An 18,690-nucleotide genomic window follows, 5' to 3' on the forward strand; every position below is an offset into this window, starting at 1 on the left:
CTCCTTTCCCCCCTCCCCATGAGTCACTTCCAGGAGACAAAGGGGAGTTTGCAGTTTCCTGCCCCCTGAGGGAAGATGTGATCATTGTCCTTTGTTTCAGTCCATGCTGAATCCACTCCCATATGCAAGTTCTTGGTGATTTTGATTGTCTTCTGTCTGGGATCATCTGGGCAGGGCTCCTGCAGATGTGCTGAGACAGTGAAGGGATTTTGGCTGACCAGGGTCAAACCCCCCTCCCCTTTTGTTAGTTCTTGTCATATGGAGTAAAATAAAAATGGAACAGTGCAAATCCAATGTATGGTTGATTTTCTATGAATTTATAACAGAAATGTGGCGTATGTAGTGTGTGAGTGTGTGTGTGTATGAAGTTTGTACAAGCAGAATGATTGGGGTGGGGGGGGTTCCTGCTACACCATTGACACCTAACCCACCCCGCGCCCGCTTTATCACAGCGCCTCAAGATGAGGGAACTACAATCCCCATCAGGCCATAGGCACGGGGCATGCTCTGTGGGAGGAGAAGGGTAGGGGGCGATGAAACCGCCGCACAGGCGCAGCTGAACTTGCTGTGCTAGCTCCGCCTTCTTTCGCTCGCGGCTGAAGCTGCGATTGGCGGCTGGCGATGCTCGGGGAGTTTGGGCGGCTCCTGCGAAGCGTGTGTCTATGTATGTGTGTGTGTCAGGCTAGGTAGAGCCGTGCAAGGCAAGGGACCGGCTAGAAGGTGAGCAGCACAGGGAGAATGGAAGCGGCTGCTACTGCGGTTTTTGGTGTCGCTGCTCCGCCTTTGCATTGAGGGGGAAGAGGAGGAAGCCTTTCCTGGCTAGCCGTGCGTGAGCATAGGTGGGCGCTGCCAGAAAGGGCCACTGCCCTTCTCCTTCTCCGGAGACTGCTGGACCTGGGTGGTACCCGCCTCTTCTCCCCCCTCCCATTCCCCCCCCATTACAGGCTTAATGTGGGGGGGGGGGAGTATTGGCCCAAGAAGCCTATCCTCAGCTTCTCCTGTACCTGTGATATTTCATCTTCTGTAGAAATCAGTAGGAGGTGAAGGCTGTAATAACAGAGAGAGAAACCTTTTTGTCACCTGTGAGCGTCTGTGTGTCTCCAGGCAAAGGTGCTGTTTGCTGGGGTAACGGAGCAAAAAAGGGGTGGGGAAAGTTGGCAGTGCTAGAAAGACGTTGGAGCCAGCTTTGTATGAGAATTGCACCTTTCCTCCTTGTCCTTGTAGTTCTGGGAGAGAGGTAGTGGAAGCACCCGGTACCCTGGCTGCTCTTACGTCCTATGCTCCAAGGTTGAGATCTTATATCGAAAACAGTTGCCAGGGCTGAGTCTTGAATGACGCTGAAGAGGGTGCTTTCGTGTGTGTCTTTGGGACTTGCCTGCTTAAAAGGAGACCCGCTGGGGCTGAGTCTCTGTGGCAAGCATGTGTGCGGTGACCTGGAATTTCCCACTGAAGGCAGATTCTGGGTGCTCAGTAGGGAAGGGCAATCTGTACAAGCTCAGAGGCACTGTCCCTATTGCTTAGTGGCACTGGACCAATTTGAGACATTTGAAGTGGGAGCTGGATGGCACTTATTTTGCAGGTTGAAAGATCCAGCCTCAAAGTGCTGGACTTGGTGTCCCTGAGCTTTACAGAGCTGTGATCTTGTGTTGCCTATGAAGGGAATTCTCCAGTGCTAAATTTCTAGGAACAAATATGTGTGGGCAGCTTGTGGGTACCTTGATGGTAAGGGGAATGCACTCTGTACGGTGGTACCTCAGGTTAAGTACTTAATTCGTTCCGGAGGTCCGTTCTTAACCTGAAACTGTTCTTAACCTGAAGACCACTTTAGTTAATGGGGCCTCCTGCTGCCGCCGCGCTGCCAGAGCACGATTTCTGTTCTTATCCTGAAGCAAAGTTCTTAACCTGAGGTACTATTTCTGGGTTAGCGGAGTCTGTAACCTGAAGCGTATGTAACCCGAGGTACCACTGTACATGCTTTGGGGCTCTTTATTTTACTTCTTTTAAGTCCTTGCATTTCCAAAAGTGTGTTCTGTATTCATCATTTTGGTTTGGTCTGTGGCTGTATTGGCATTTTTCGTAAAAGGGTCCCATTCCATCCCCTCACTGTTTGCACACAGTGAGGGTGGGACAGAGGATAGTGTAGGCATAGGCAAACTTGGCCCTCCAGATGTTTTGGGACTACAACTCCCACCATCCCTAGCTAACAGGACCCGTGGTCAGGGATGATGGGAATTGTAGGCTCAAAACATCTGGAGGGCCAAGTTTGCCTATGCCTGGGATAGTGTGATAAGTTTGGTCCCCTGGATTGTCAAGGCTACCTTCTTGCCAACACATGTTGCAGTCCCCGCTTATACTTGCATGCTCTCAAATTTAGAAGAAAATGAGATCTTATTCTATGTACTGACTTTGTTGGCATCCATTTGTCTCAAGGGACAAAGGAGTGCTCCTCCAGGAGTGAAGTCAAACCACTGTGTTTGCAGCACTTAAATGACCTCCCTGGGGCGCAAGCCTGGGTAATGTGTATGGAGGACCTGGGAAGCCCAGACAACAATAAGCCCTCCACCTCTGAGCATAACTGATGTCCAGAGGAAAACAATTGGCACCAGCCTGGTTGCAGGACTTGCCAGAAGGAGGCATATAAGGTGCCATCCAACTTAGGGACAGATCTCTGGATTTGTGTAGGGTTTAATCCTTCTCCCAAAAATATCCTGCAAGGCAGTGGAGGCTTAGGATCAGAATTTCCTTCTCCCATCTGTCCCTGGCTTCCCTCTACAGCTTATGCAGAAACCACCTTCTTGACTGTTGGACCCAGTATTGGATTTGTTTGCTCAATCCTCCAGAGCCTGTCTTCACATGCAGGGAAGTCCCTAACTCAGGGAGGGTTTGAGGCCCATCAGCTACCATCACCTGGTTTAGCTGGCCAGTGGAAGCTGTTCCCAGGTAGTGGCTGTTGTCACATGCTGACAGTTTCTAGGAGCTATATCTGAGAGCTGAGTTCAGGGTAGGGACTAAAGGTGGACAAATCACCCTAGAAAAGCATGATGTGTCCCCAAGCTGAAGTATTGCCCCACCCCTAATATCCCATAGACCCCTGTACAGTGGTACCTTGGTTGTCGAACTTAATCCATTCTGGGGGTCTATTGGACACCTGGAACTGTTCGAAAACCAAGGTGCGGCTTCTGATTGGCTGCAGGAGCTTCCTGCACTCAATCAGAAGCCACATTGGATGTTTGGCTTCCAAAAAATGTTCGCAAACCAGAACACTTACTTCCAGGTTTCTGGTGTTTGGGAGCCGATTTGTTTGGGAGCCAAGCCGTTTGACAACCAAGGCACCAGTGTACTGACTGCAGCAACACTAATGTGGTGGTTTTAGGGATGAAACTCATCTATAGTCTCAAAAGGAATTTATAGTTGCATGCCTTGATTCTCTTGCCTGCAAAATGGGTGCCTCATCCCAACTGTGTTTCTCTCATTTTTATTCTAGTAATAGCAAAGAAAGGCTACCATTGTGTCAGTAACACAATAATTGTGATTTTCCCCCCTGCCATTTATTCTTAACCTCTGTAGTGAGGACTGTTTTCTTCTGTCTGCAGCCAATTTGTGAAGGAAAATAGGTTTGGAATAGTTATGGCAAAAAAAATGTGGAAAGTGAGATTTCTGGAGAAGATTATTAAGGAGAGTTAGACTGGAGAAGCGGAGGTGAGGGGTACTGAAGGAGATGTGGTAGCTCAGAACTGACAAAAGCATGCAAGTATTTCAGGGGTGAAAAGGCTGAGTGATCTCCCGGATGCTCCAGTTTTTGGTGTGTGTTTTCCTTGCTGGCTGTGCTGAAAATTCTTTGTTCCTAGGACTGACTGGCTTCCCCTGGAGGGTTATGCTACACAAGCCACATGGTTGAGGAGGAAGAAGAGTCTGCTTGGGTCCTAATGCCCTCTCTGTAGAAGGGTGACCTTGCATAGTTTTGGACTCTCGCAAGAGGAATGTAGCGAGAGAAGCTGCATTCCTGTTCCCACTTTCTCTGCTCCTTCAGGCACAGTGATTAGATATCCCATTAAAAAGCACAGGTTTTTCTCTCTACTTCTCCATTCCACTTGTGCATTTTAAGAACTCATATATGGACAAATAAGTCCTATAATCCTGGTACACCAGCTGGCTGCTTAACACCCCTGATGAATTTGATGTTCAGATTCAGGCCTATCTGCCTTTTGTGGCAGGCGCTGTGGGTTAAACGACAGAGCCTAGGACTTGCTGATCAGAAGGTCAGCGGTTCGAATCCCCGCGATGGGGTGAGCTCCCGTTGCTCAGTCCCTGCTCCTGCCAACCTAGCAGTTCGAAAGCATGTCAAAGTGCAAGTAGATAAATAGGTACCGCTCCGGTGGGAAGGTAAACAGCGTTTCTGTGTGCTGCTCTGCTTCGCCAGAAGCGGCTTAGTCATGCTGGCCACATGACCCGGAAGCTGGACGCCGGCTCCCTTGGCCAATAAAGCGAGATGAGCCTCGCAACCCCAGAGTCGGCCACGACTAGACCTAATGGCCAGGGGTCCCTTTACCTTTACCCTTTTAAGGGCTCCTAAAATATGTTAAATGGTGAAGGAGTTGATAGCCAGACTGGGAAATGCATTTTTCTGCCTGCAACTGTGGAGAGCATCTTTTGGACCAGACAGTAGTGAGCTAGAGATGAACCAGTTGTCCAACTTGTAATTGGGCAGTTCCATACATCAATAGATCATTGAAAGCCACTTTTAGCATAATGTGTGAATTGGCAATGCATGCTGACAAACCCCTGAATGGATACAATTCTCCTAAATCAAGCCATTTTCAGACAATCTCATGCTGATTAGTCTGTGGGGAGATTAGACGATGTTGCATCAAGCAAATGTTATCTCACACGATTTCCTCACCACTTAACACAAAAAGTTCAAAGTGGGTTTGTTGTGCAAGAGCTCCAGAGCAACTTCAAATGCACTTCCTGAATTTGCCAATATTTGATTGAATCTCATCTGAAAATAGCAGTAGTCTGAAAGCGCCCTAGTGTGCTCAGCTTCTGGTTGAGGTGATGTGTTCAGTATAGGTCAATGTAGATGGAGTATTCAGATTACTGGGTTTTTAAAGGTTTCTTGCCAGCATATGCATCAGCTGTTCTGGATGGGGTGGGGAGATACACTACTATGGGGAGGGACTGTGCACGAAAGGAAAGGCATTTCTGTGCTGATGTTCTGTTCCTGCATTTTCTTTCAGAGTCAAGAGGTAGTTCTTTGCTGTAGGAGCAATGGAGATGCAATCTTACTACACCAAACTCTTGGGAGAGCTCAATGAGCAGCGGAAGAGGGACTTCTTTTGTGACTGTAGCATCATTGTGGAGGGGAGGATTTTCAAAGCCCACAAAAACATTCTGTTTGCCAACAGTGGTTACTTCAGAGCTTTGCTGATCCACTACATCCAAGACAGTGGCCGACACAGCACTGCTTCCCTGGACATTGTTACATCAGAGGCCTTCTCAATTATCCTGGACTTCCTTTATTCAGGGAAGTTGGATCTTTGTGGGGAAAACGTGATTGAAGTTATGTCTGCAGCCAGTTACCTGCAGATGACTGATGTTGTCAACTTCTGCAAGACATACATCAGGTCGTCACTGGACATCTGCAGGAAAATAGAGAGAGAAGCTGCCTTTTATCAGGCTGACAGTGGGAGCTCTAGTTCTGCTCGAGAGGGCACGTCGTATGGGGCAAAGAGCCAGTGCTCAGCGTCAGTTTCATCTCTGCAGGAGAAAGAGAGGGTTCCAGATTGCCAGCGAGACCCTCCCTGCGGGGAATGTTGCAGCTGCCACCCCATTCAGCTTGTAGTCCGGGACCCTGTAAGCAGTGACTCTCCAGATGACACAAATTCTTCACTGCCCAAAGTGGTAGAACCCAAAGTAGAGTTTGATGCAGACGAAGTGGAAGTGGAAGTTGGCGAGCGACTGCAGCAGTACCCAACACCGCTGACGATTGAGCAGATAGAGGAGGGGCTCCATAGTGGCCAGGCCATGGACCTGGCATGCAACAACTATCACATGAAGCAGTTTCTAGAAGCTCTGCTGCGCAACAGTGCAGCCCAGAGGAAGGACGATGTGGTCCATCATTTTGTCCGCGGGTTTGAGGGTAGGCCAGAGGATGCAGGAGTGCCCATGAGTTCCGTGGTGGACATTCACAATGACTGGTATGGAGAGGATGCAGGTGAGATCAGATCCCATGAGGCTGGATGAGATTCTTCTGTTGCAGTGGATAGCTTTCTGGATGAAACTGTAGAAAGTTATACCTGCAAGGGGGAGCAAAGAATAAACATACATCCTGTTTTGATGACTTGTAACATTGCCTTGGCAGTGCACAGTACCAAGAGTTCACTTTCATTAGGGCCAACCAGAATGTTACAAAATCACAAGCAAGTTTTTCAGAATGGGCTGGATATTGGGCAAAAAGGGGTGGGGTGGGCAAGGGGCTGCAGGAGAGTAAAGGAGGAGGGTACAATATACAAGCCTACAAATCTGCAGCATGTAACAGTCTTAAACTCGAGAGCAGAAGTCTGTTAACCAGACTGAATTAGCTGAGACTTTGCTTGGTGTAAAACAGATTTCAGGTGGTACTGAGGACTGTTGGGGAAAAAAGAAGCAATTACTATTTGTCCCTTTATCTATATTTTAAAAGCCTCAAACAGTTCCCTGGGTCTGTCTCCAGCACCAAATGGAATGCAGGGGTCTTTTGTAAGCAGGTTAAGAATTCCATTGTGGTCTTTTTGTTAGCAAAGATGGAGAATAATTTTAGATGGTACACTAAACAGTAATTCAAAGCCAAATTACGTGGCATCACTTCATGGTTGGAGGGCATATATAGCCTGCTGCCCCCCTCCCCAATGTCCTAGCTTCAGGTCGTAAAATACCTTTTTTCTTTCAGTTTGAAGATTTCTCTCCTGGAAGGTTAATAGAGTAATCCTATTCGAGTTTACTCCAAAGTAAGTCCCATAGAATTAATTGCAGCAGGAAATTGCTGGACTGCAGACTTTTGGTAGAAATAAGCAGTGTTTATAACAAGCTTGAAATATCAAGCCTTGGGTGAACAGGCACAAACATCCTTATGAATAAAAAGCAAATTTTGTAGCATTTATTTTTTGCTGTTGATATGCAGAAAAATGGTTTGCAGTAGTATGTTGAGGCTGGGCAGGCTAGTAAAAAACCATGAAAAAGAAATGTTTGTTGACTCGGGCTTGACCTATGCAGACAGTGGAGCAATAAGAATCTCCCTGCGAGTAAACAGTCAGAACATCGGGAAGAAAGATTCCAGGCCTGCTAGCTATCACTTTGTGCTAGTTTTATACTTATAGGGAGTTGCATTTAGAAATGTTTTACCACCTGCAGCCTGAAGTAGTGCAACCTGCAGGGGTAGTCCAGGTATCAGCCTTGTAAGGGAAGTTTGGCCTTAATTTCTGCCAGAATGAAATGGCCGACTATACTGCCTTGCTTCAGGCGTGTGGGTGAGGGTGTGTGAAGTATGAAAGCAACTTGATGCAAGTAGAAAGCTAGCATAACAGGTAACAAGCAGGACCAGAATCTTTCCTCCTGATATTTTTGTTTTCTATTTGCAGATTTTTATGTGTGCATTTTTCCAGGACAAGAGTTGCTATGTTTCTGTGTGGAATTTGGATGCATTTCCCCCAAAGAAAGCAATTCTTTTGCTGGGAGATTACATTTCCTTAGGTTCTTCTTGACCCAGCGCCCTCCAGCTGTTTTGGACTACAACTCCCTTGGCTGGGGTTGATGGGAGTTGTAGTCCAAAACATCTGAAGGCACCAGGTTGGAGGAAGGCTGCACTAAGTGAATTCCCACCACACCCTGATGCTGGGTCAGCTGTAGCAGTAGTGTTGTGTGGCATGTGTGTAACCTCCTCTTTCTCCCTCATATATTCTAAACCATAAAAAATGTGCTTTTCTTCAGTTACCAGCATTTTAAATTCTGACCCCTCTTCAAGAACAGCGAGTTGACACCTCTGAAATGCTTCTGTTTCCAAAGGTGATGTGCTGGTCGTGCCGATCAAGCTGCACAAGTGCCCATTCTGCCCATACACGGCCAAACAGAAAGGGATCCTGAAGCGGCACATCCGTTCACACACGGGCGAGAGGCCCTACCCATGCGAGATATGCGGCAAGCGTTTCACACGGCAGGAGCACCTCCGGAGTCATGCTCTGAGTGTAAGTCAGAGATGTGCAACAAGAGGCGAGTTAAAGAGGAAACTAAATTGTGGCGTGGCTGGTGCTGCTGTCACTCCCAGGACTCTGACAGCAGAATCCTTAACACCCGTTGATTTTAAAAAGCAGACTTCAACTAGTGCTAATACGCCCAGGAACCTCACCAAAATGCTGGAGAGGATGCACCTCCACAGGCACATACCTCCACATGTGGTGGGAATGTTCCAAAACCCAACTATTCTGGACAAGAGCCATACGAGAAATATGCAAAATAACTAAGCAAGTATTAGAAGTCACCCCAGAATTGGCCCTACTAAACATCTTCCAAGATAATAATGCCCACTACATCATAAAGAGCAGCCAGAATCATCATAGCCAGACACTGGAGAGACCTGTCAGGAGTAAGCATGGACCAATGGTACCAAATAGTATGGGAAACAGCCCTATTAGAAAAACTAATCAATAAACTGAAACTGACACGGGGACAAATAGAAGAAGACGCCTTCACCCCGGTATGGCTCCCCTTTATCACATACGCAGCCCAACAAGACAGTGACAAGAATCCACCAACAGCATACGAATCAATATGGCTAACTTGATTCAAAAACACCCGCCCACCCCACTCACACATGAAAACAAAGTTCACCACAGCCAGTCACAAAAAACAGCCACACCCTAGGCCAATCCCAACCTCTCTCACCACCAAACAAACACAAGCGAATAGTAAAGAGAACCCGCATAAGCAATGCTGGCACAAAACCTCACACATGCATTAAGTAAAATAGAAACATCGTCACCCAACTCCACCCCCACTCACCATGGCCCCCTCCACCTCTGTCCCCCTTTTCATCCTAATGTAACACTAATGTCTCAACAAATGAAACTGATCTGTAGAAAATGTAACTTGAAAATAGAGACATTGCACATAACTTTGTAAACCAAGAAATCTTTAATAAAAAATAAATTTTAAAAAGCAGAGTTCAAACCACTTGTAGGGAACCTCTGCCCCCAACCCCCAGTATAATTGGGCCTGGCATGGCGCTGACTTTTGTCCAGGAGACGATTTTCTCCAAACTGATAGCCACCTGCTCCACACCTGGCATTGTATGTGGCAACCATTTTGACGTCCACTTTGTCCCATTTGCAGGTGGGGTTTGGATTCAGACCGCCCCTGGAAATGGACTTTTGCCCTGATCAGCAGTTAAATGGATCCCTTCTGAACCTTGATAGGTGGTTGGGGCTGCTGACCTGTCAAAATTGATCTGTGGGGAGTGCAGAGCCTGGCCAGAAGGCCAGATCCAGTTCAACCTGTCATGCTTGTGCCAGCCACTGACCCTTCCTGCTTTGTGTCATGATGCTCCAGGTCCATCGGTCAAACAAGCCAATCATCTGCAAGGGCTGCAGGAGAACGTTTACAAGCAGCCTGTCCCAAGGCTTGCGCCGCTTTGGATTGTGCGACAGCTGCACTTGTGTTACGACTACGCACGAGGATTCGATGCCCATTAACCTCAGTCTGATGGAACCTTCGTCTGAAGGCCAAGAAAAGAGCGACCCAGACAACGACTGGCCCATCTATGTGGAATCTGGTGATGAAAACGACCCCCCTGAAGATGATGATGCTGACCCTGATCCTGACGACAAGCAGGATCTCCATCGAGAAGCACTTATGTAGCAGCAAAAAGAGGGTGGGGAGATGTAAATTCTTTTTCTTATTTGATTTGTCATCTTGACAGCCGGAAAACTGCATATTTATCCCAAGTTGTGAAGTTTGTGGGGGTTTTTTATATGAATAAATTCCATTTCCTAGAACAGGTAGGAACAACTGGACTTTTAAAATTCTGAAATGTCTTTTTAACTTGTTAGTGCTGTGCGCTATACCTTTGAAAGGAATTGTGTGTCCAGGCTGAGCAGAGGCTATGTTCCTTGCAGACCTTCTTCCATCGTTTGGATATGAGGCCAGGCTTTGTCCCTTTATGGCCAGTAATCTTCCATGTTCCTGTGATCTTGCCTCTTCCCCCACCCCACCCAGTTTTTGCCTCTCCCTCTCTCTCTCTCTCCTCTCAGGATCTGGGTTTCAAACTTAATTCCGAGCTGCTGCTCTCTTTCCTGGACTTTTAATTCTACCTTAGAAATGTAGATGAGGACTTAATCAATGCAAACAAGGCTAAAAGTCCACCACCATTAAAGCATATCCAAGAATGAACAGTTGTGTATACATAAATCTAGAAATGGCTCTTTTTATACAGTATTTTATTTTTTACTATACGTTTATAAAAAGTAAATACTGACACTTCTGTTCATCCTCAAGAAACCTGCGAGGAAGGTATCTAGTCAGGCAGCAGATAAACAGTATGCAGATTTCTATGGCAACCTTCTTGAGGGTCTGAGCCATTCAACCAGGCACTGACCGTTTTCGTAGTGCTTGAACCGGGAAAGGCCTTTCAGGGTTAGGCCATATATCTACTACTAGCCTCATACTTTTGATGAGTTTTGAAGTGGGACCAAACTCAGTGGTACAGAAAGCCCCAGGTAGGATCCTGGCAACATCACCAGCTAGAAGGATCAGGTAGCAGCAGGCAGTAGGAAACAAAGTCACTGCCTGAGGCCCCATTCTGGAGAGGAACTGCTGCTGCTGTCACAAATCAGCATAGAAAATAATGGGCTGGGTGGACATACCTTCCTATGAATTAGAGTATTTTTGTTACCAATCTGTCTGGAGACAGGTCCATCTGTTAAACATTTATTTAAGTAGGTAATTACTGAAGATGTTCTTCTCATTGTGCAGGCCCATTTTTTTCCCTTAAGAAAAAACCAAAACAAAACCAGCATGCCTGCGTGCCTTTAATGGATTTGCAAAATCGCACCTGCTTATATCTCTTAAGCACCAGGAGAGCAGACATGGCAGCAGCAGGAAGTCCCTCACAATGAGGGGAAATGTGAGAGGGATAAATATAAAATCCTGAAGAGGATCTCATGAAATGCCTGAGAGCTGGCCATAAAGATGCTTGTTGGAATTGCAAGAACCTCAGTTTCCTCCCCCTCATTTAAGCAACAAACTACTCAAGGCTACAAGAACACCAGAGTTCTGGTCATTGTAGATGGAGATGGCATGAGTTGCCCCCTTCTCAAATAACTATACTCATGCAATTATTGTAAAAAATGTGAATAAGCAAGGTAGCTGGCCGCTCTTCTGCTTATACGACTTCTCTGACGTAGCCCCTGTGCTCTGGCTGTCCTACAAACCCCCCGCCCCCCCGTATATGTTCCTGCTACTTGTACAGTCAGTTGGTCGTATTTGTTGATCATCGTGGTTTCTACATTTGTACTGTCTCATGAATTGGTCTTGAGTACTATTCCTTGTTAAAATTTTCAGCTTGGGCTCCACCCTTTTCCTGTTGAATGGCAGGAATTGGGCTTCTTGAAGGATGTGAGGTTACTTGTTTTACTTTTCTAGTGCTGAATTTCTCTAGGCTATTAAACTGGCTGGAAAACTGTGAAATGTCTGTAGACATAAGATAATGAAGATACCAAAACTATCCAGTTAAAATCAAGGTGCATAACTGTACATGGCAGTTCCTAGCCATCTTGGTCATTTGAAAGATTTGGGATTATACCTAAACCTGCTTACCTGAATGACAATGGCACACTCAGGTTGGCCACCAGTCTTACAGGTCTGCCTTAATGAGGCTGGTGTTCCTGTTCTGTGTTGGGCAGCTCTGATACGGACTGTCCTGCAAACAGCATTCTGTCTAATTTGTGATGCTTGATGGATTATATTAACTTTTAACATGCAGGTTTCTCCCACCTGCTTCTTCTTGAAATGAAGGTGTAAATTTTCTTGTGCATTCATAAAACACTACTGTAGAAGGGGTTATGATGTCATAAATGTAGCATTTTTATATCATCATGAGATTGTGCAGGATGAAACAAGGCAAGGAAAGAAGCAATAATCTTTCTTTTTTTAAAAAAAAGTTGTAACTGTATAGCAAAAGAAAAAAGAAAAAAAGATATTTACAATAGGCTCCCTTTTTCCTTAAAAGAACCAAGGCTCTGAAGACCACTTTTGTAAGGTGTCTTTCTGAATAGGTGAGATTTGCATAGTTATTGGAAAACACAGTGAGGGGGGGGGATGTAGTCTGATCTTTCAAGAAATTGGTCTTGAGAAACAATTTGAAAGGTTCAGCCCTGAATGTTAGCAATGGCTTTCCCCAAAGCTGAGCACAAGGGAGCCTGGAGTTTACAAAGCAGTTGAAGGTGCTCTTGAACCTCTAATGAACAGAGTTGCTCATTGAATGCAGGTTAGGGACACAATTTGTGCTCCTAACTCAGGCTTTGCCAACCTGGTGTCCTCCAGATGTTGAACTACAACTCAGCACGTACAGCACAGTGTGTTGGCAGAGGCTAGCTGTATTGCAACATTTGGAGAGCCTCAGGTTGGTGAAGGCTATTCTTAACCCATTAGCTCAGAACATTTGGGATACTTGCTCCTTTCTGTCCTCATTCGGACAGCTTATCACTTTGTTTTGAGTTCTTTAGAAACCACTGAAGACTTGTGATGCCCAAGATTTGTAATGGCTTGTATGCTAAAACTGATATGAGTGGCTTTTCACACAGTGCGTCCTGGAGGTGCATAAGCAGAACTAGGAGGAAATGGACCACCCTTCTAGATTTGAGAGATGTGGATTCCTTTTAGGCTGCTTCTTTTGATTCTTAGAGGTTTTCTTGTGTACCTTGTGAGTAAAGAATGAATCTGTTGACATTTTTGTGTTATGGGAGTTGGAGTGGAACAGATTCCAATCTCATTCCTGTTAGGAGACTGCCAAAATAAGATTTCTAATTGTTTCCAAGTGGATCCCATGTGTCATCTTGTGTTTAATTGAAAATGATGCACTTGACTTGCTCATCTGTGGCAGGTGTTTTGTAAGTGTAGTACATGCTGTGATTCTAGCTCACTTCCATGACGTGTCCTTGGAACCCTCCATTAAAAGTGTGCAAGCAAAAGAGATACTGCAGTTCTAAGAGACAATTTCATGGTGCTTAAAGAAGAAATAAAAAGCCACCTGAGCTTGCCATAACTAATTTTGCAGAGGGAGTTTCCTCCCCCCCCAAGTGTAATTTCCCTAGTCCCCCCCCCCCCTACATAAATATGCAGTTGGTATATTAATGGCACATTGTACTGCTAGGTAAACCTCTTCATCTTGCAATCTTACTCCTGTCCTAAATGTTCATACTGTACTTGGAATTAAATCCCATTGATTTCAGTGGAAGTTGCTTTTTAAGCATTTATGGTGTCTGCCTTTCAGAAATTCATATGCTTGATTTTGTTAACAGTGAATGGTAACTTTATAGCCATAGCCCTTTTTAAACTTTTTTTTTTTACAAATGAAAGTTGAGATTAGGACCAATCTAAGAATATAAACATATATTAGAAATTATGACTCTTTAGGGAAATAATTCCTTTAATTTATGAAGTTTTAATCAAGGACTGCAAGCTAAATGGAAGCAAAAAACAAATTACTTTAAGTAAACAGAAAAGATCTTGGCTGAATTTCAAGCAGACAGCTCAATGTTCTCACATTCTGCATATGATATGACTCTTCCTGTCATCTGTGTTAACTTGATTCTGTTCTGCAGGCATCCTATTGAAATCAATTGGACCAATGCAACAATGGATTGTGTGTGAATTTCTGAAAGTGCAGTCATATCACAGTTTGGATTTGCTGTAAGTGGATGTACTGACACAGCAACATGGAAGAGCCCTGCTGGATCAGGCCAAAAGTCCATCCAGCATCCTGTTCTCTCAGCAGTCAACCAGATGCCTGTGGAAATCCCACAGAGAGGAGCCAAGCGCAAGAGCAACTCTTCCCACTTGTGATTTCCAGCAATTGGTATTCAGAGGCAAACTGTCCTGGAAGGTGGTACACAGCCATTCATGGCTGCATGAGTTTGTCTAATCCTCTTTTAAAACCATCCATGCCTGTGACTATTCCTATAGTTTTAACTGTGTCCTGTGGGAAGAAGTACACCATCAGTTTACAGGTTACTTTATATAGCTTCGTAAGGAAAATATTTGTAAAAGCTGCTCTGTGCTCCCAACGAGCTTTCAAAATCCTACACAGAACAGAGCAAGGGTAGGGAGAGATAAGGCTAGGGAGTGACTAATGCCATGATTACGGCTCAAGTACAAAGCTCTTTAAAAAAGTTTCCCTGAACATCTCAAAGAAAGATGCCACATTCTTAGTTGGTCAGGTAAGAGCTTGCACATAACTTAAGTCATATGCGCTTCATTGGCAGCAGGTGTTTTTTGCACATGTAGTTCTGATGTGTGTGTGCACCAAGAGCTGGGAGGGGGTCTTCTGTTTAACGCAGTCAGCACAGCTCTGTGTTCACATTTCCACTGCCTGCACGGAGCTGCAACTGATATTACAGGGAATGGAGTGACTCATATTCCCCAAACTTGAGTTCTATGTGCCTGTGGAGCTTTGGACTGGAATATGGCCCATTTGACCTGTAAATTATAAACGACTCAGAAGCCATTTTGGCATATAAGTGGCTATATAAATAATAAATAGTAAGGGGGCCAAAGGTGTAAGAATTAAAGTGGTCTTGGTGGTATGCAGGGAAACGACCTGATCCGATTGCTTTCTTAACATACCAGGGCTCAAGAGACTAATCAGAACTGTGTGTTTATCTGTGGGTCCCTAAAGGGAAAGTAGTACTGAAGTGCCATCACTGCCTGCCTAATTTCTGGTGTCTCCTTTCTGATGTTTGACTTGTGTCAGGGTAGATCAGAAATAAACCAAAGTTGAGAATCTGCAGAGACCACCACTATAGCAGCTATTTTTATTTTGTCTTTTTCTTCCCGGGGAGGCGGGAGAAACAAATATGAAGTGCTTTTGTAATTTTGTTTCTGCAGTGGTGCATTATCAAGTCTTGTATGTTTAAACTGTTTATGTACTATACATGTTTATATAACTGTAGTCCAGTACTTTTATAGCTGAAAATGTGAAAAAATAAATATCAAAATAACATTGAAATAACGGTGCCGCCTTCTATTTGTATGTAAGGTACTCAGCTGTGTAAGAAGGTAGTTTGGGGTGCACAAATAGTAGGGTGGTTTTCCAACCCACCCACTTCAGATGTAGACTTGGAACAGAGCATTTGCCTGGTGCTCCTGTGGTTGGAGTATCAGACTAGGAATTATTATTATTATTATTATTAAAATTATATACCTCCCTTCACCCGAAGATCTCAGGGCAGTTCTCAAGATAAAAGTACAAAATAAATTGATTATACAAGAACTAAACTAAACAATAACCCCCCTTCCACAAATACATTTTAAAGGCTGTAGAATATTAATCAGCCAAAGGCCAAAGAGGAAATTATTCATATGACACCTAAAGATGTATAATGAAGGTGCCAGACAAACCTTCCTGGGAACGGGGAGACCAGGGTTCAAATTGCCAGTCAGCCCAACCACTAACTCTTAGCCTCATCAAGGTAGGCTAAAATGGGCAAGTCTCATATGCTAGCTTGAGTTGCTTGGATATAAGTGTATAAATTATACCATCTAGGGTAGCCATATTTCAAAAAGTGAAAATCCGGACACAAGTTGTTTGACTTCCCCCCTCTCCCCGCCACCAAAATCTACCCTTCAGATCTGCCATGCATCCAGATTTTCCCAGACATTTTTTAAAAAAGCAATTTCCGCCTGGACGCTGTTTACAAGGGCCAAATACCAGCTATGACCGGGAAGTTCTGGCCGTATGGCAGCCCTACCCTTGGCAGACTGTAAATGCAAGAACCCCAACCGCATACATAAAGGGGATCTGCTGGTTGAAGCAGCCTTTCTTATGCACACAACCAATAGGGATGCCCTTCTGGATATGAACTGTCATATGCACTGTGATGCTCATCCAGTCTCAGTGAATTGGTTGAATAGGTCTTTAGTGAGTCTGGGCGATGTGTGGTCTTTTCTAATGGGGAGGAAAGGAAACCAGCTTCTTTTATGGACAACTAGAACTTGAATTAGAGAGATTGTCATGAGAAGCTGCCTTATACCATGTCAAACCGTTGATCCATCTAGCTCAGTATTGTCTGGTAGTGACTTCGCAGGAGGTGCTGGAGATGGAATCAAAGACCTGCATGCAAAGCAGATGCACTGCTAATGAGCTGCTGTCCTGACCCATAAATAGAAACCAGTGGGACACTCACCCAAAGGGGGGGGGGGACCATGCAGTCACCAGTGCAAGCCCTTTTTCTGGATTTATTTTTTCCTAGGGGAAATCCCTTCATAGAAACATGCTGTCAGCTCTTGGTGGCTGTTTCAAAGCCCATCTTGAGCTCAAAATGGATCAAAAGGTGGTGGATATGAATAATCCTAAAAGCGTTCCCTTTTTTAAAAAAAAGTGTTGCAATTTTCAAAGTCATTTGCATGCCCAATTATTTTTCCTGCTGGGAGGTTTGTCGGTTTTAGGTCCCCAAACCATTTCCCTTGATCCAGGAGGAACTGCCTCTACCCTTCCAGCTAAGTGAGGGGACAGATTCAAGAGCACCGTGAAAGGGCAGGAGGTCGGTAGAGTTTATTCGTTAACCAAAGGCGTTTAACCATTCAAGAGTCCCAGTACACAGAGACCAAGTGTTTCTTGTTCAGCAGCCCCGGATGGCTCGCTGGGTTTCCAGCCAAATCCACGCAGCACACCGTGTCTTGGCCCAGCTCCGCCTCGGGGCTTACCTATTCTCCAGCTAAGCCCTCACTTTCCAGCTTTGAGGGCGAGAAAGGAACCGCACCATTAAAACCAAGGCGGTTCGGAGCTGCAGCAGCAGCGGTCGTTGACCTTTTGAGCAGAACAGAGCCCGGCGAGGGAGGCCCGTCTCGAGGGGCTCCTCCAGTAAGTGCCCATTTCGCGTGGCTCCTTTGGGCTTCGAGAGGCGCGCCCGCCTGGAGCCGCCTTCGAGACCCCGGGGAGGCGAGCGCGCTTGCGCCCACTGGAGAAGCGGGGGGCAGCCGGGCGCCCAGCTGGGGCTGGCAAGGCGAGGCGGCGGAGGAGGAGGCGGCGGCGGAGGGGAGGGGGAGGCGCCCGCGCCGTCGGCAGGCGCAGAGCGGCGTGCGCGCCTGGCCCCTGCCGCGCTCGCTGCGTTGCCCCTTTAATTGTGTCCCCAGCCCTCGGGCGTCTCTCTCCAACGCCCACGTCAGCAACTACCTTTTGTTTCTCTCCCGGCCGGGCTGCTCAGCGCTTTGGGGCGGCGGCGCCCGGCGAGGTTTCGCGCCCTCACCCGTCGAACCCCGAGCCAGCGCCGCTTGCAGAGCCCCGCCGCCCCGCGAACGCCCGCCTCGCCGCCGCCCAGCCCGTGCCTCTGCCGAGCGGTAAGTCAGCGGCGCCTCCGCGGCAGCGCCAGCAGGCCGAGCAGGGCGTCCTCCGGGCTGAGGCGGCTCTAGAGTGAGCCGGGCGCGCCTCTGCTTCCCCGGCTAGCGGAGGATGTCCGGCCGCGCTGCCTCTCCCCCCTCCTGCGCGGCGCCCCAGTCGGGCAGCGCCCGGCCAGCCCCGTCAGGCGGGCGCCATTTGCTGCCGATGCCGCCCCGGGCGCGGCGTTCGGCTCGCAACAAAGGGCTGGCGAGGGACCGACAGAGTCCTCCCTGCCGCGCGTGCGGAGCTCCGAGCCGGGCAGGGGCACCTTCTGCGCCCGGGCATCGAGTGGCGGCGGCGGCAGCGGGAAAGGCCACGCTAGGCAGCCCGGCTGCGGCGACGGCTGGGAATTCCGCATCGCCTCCCGGCGCCCTTCCCAGGAAAGGCGGGCGGGCGGGCGGGCGGGTTGGGTGGTGGTGGCGGTGGTCCTCCTCCCGGCAGGGCGCGCGGACCGGTCCCCCTCTGGAGGCGACGCCGGGGATCGGTCCCTGGTGACTTGGCGGGCGCGCCTCCAGCGCCGTCGGGCGTCCCTGGCTCCCGATGGCCGAGCCTCTAGCTCGGGGTGGGCGGGCGAGAGACTGACGGCGCCCTCTGCCAATGTGCGGCGCTGGCGCCCCTTGTGCTGCCGGGCAGGGCTAGGGGAGGACCGGCGCTGCCGCGGTGTCAGCCGCCTGCTCGGAGGCAGCTCCTCTGATTGCAGCTTCCGCGCCGCCGCCTAGGCGCCCTTTCTGGCGGCCAGCGCGGCGCACCTGGCGAGCGGAGGGTCAGCCCTGCCGGTGGATGCGGGTCTGCGACGAGAGGGAGGCGGCGGGAGCAGTGGCTCCCGCCGGCCCCTGAACGCCACACACTCGGCATGCCAGCAAGTCCCGTTTCCCCACTTTTCGCCTCCAGGCTGGAAGGACGCCTGTCGTCTCGGGGGCCCGGATTTGGCGAGCGGAGTCTCCAGTTGCTGACCTCTGCGCTAGAGTCGCGGAGCCCCGCGGTGCGAAGGGCTGGGGCGCTGAGCGGTGTGACAAGGCGTCGCGCTGCTAGCTGCGGGCTTGGAAAGCAGCAGTCCAACCCAACTG

At 47.8% G+C, this 18,690-nt stretch overlaps 1 protein-coding gene across 3 annotated transcripts; it reads left to right on the forward strand.

Annotated features, from left to right (window-relative positions):
• Nucleotides 1-588: 588 nt before the first annotated feature.
• ZBTB8B (zinc finger and BTB domain containing 8B) lies at nt 589-15,256 on the forward strand. 3 transcript variants are annotated; one of them, XM_028739150.2, is made up of 5 exons: nt 656-839; nt 5,238-6,214; nt 8,041-8,219; nt 9,580-9,901; nt 13,851-15,256. In XM_028739150.2, the coding sequence occupies exons 2-4, from the start codon at nt 5,269-5,271 to the stop codon at nt 9,886-9,888; spliced, it is 1,434 nt and encodes a 477-aa protein (XP_028594983.2). In that variant the 5' UTR covers nt 656-839; nt 5,238-5,268; the 3' UTR covers nt 9,889-9,901; nt 13,851-15,256. The 3 variants fall into 3 exon arrangements, with proteins under 3 accessions (XP_028594982.2, XP_028594983.2, XP_077787976.1); XM_028739149.2 differs by having other exon boundaries at nt 589-720; nt 9,580-15,256; XM_077931850.1 differs by having other exon boundaries at nt 657-839; nt 9,580-15,256.
• Nucleotides 15,257-18,690: the final 3,434 nt, after the last annotated feature.

The sequence above is a fragment of the Podarcis muralis genome, chromosome 7, assembly GCF_964188315.1.
Source record: "Podarcis muralis chromosome 7, rPodMur119.hap1.1, whole genome shotgun sequence".
In the NCBI taxonomy this organism is placed as follows: Eukaryota; Metazoa; Chordata; class Lepidosauria; order Squamata; family Lacertidae; genus Podarcis; species Podarcis muralis.

Coding starts and splice junctions, on each gene's coding strand:
- ZBTB8B (XM_028739149.2), top strand. CDS start 5,269: ATGGAGATGCAATCTTACTACACCAAACTCTTGGGAGAGCTCAATGAG. Junction 6,215..8,040: donor CTGGTATGGAGAGGATGCAG/GTGAGATCAGAT, acceptor CTGTTTCCAAAG/GTGATGTGCTGGTCGTGCCG. Junction 8,220..9,579: donor TCCGGAGTCATGCTCTGAGT/GTAAGTCAGAGA, acceptor ATGATGCTCCAG/GTCCATCGGTCAAACAAGCC.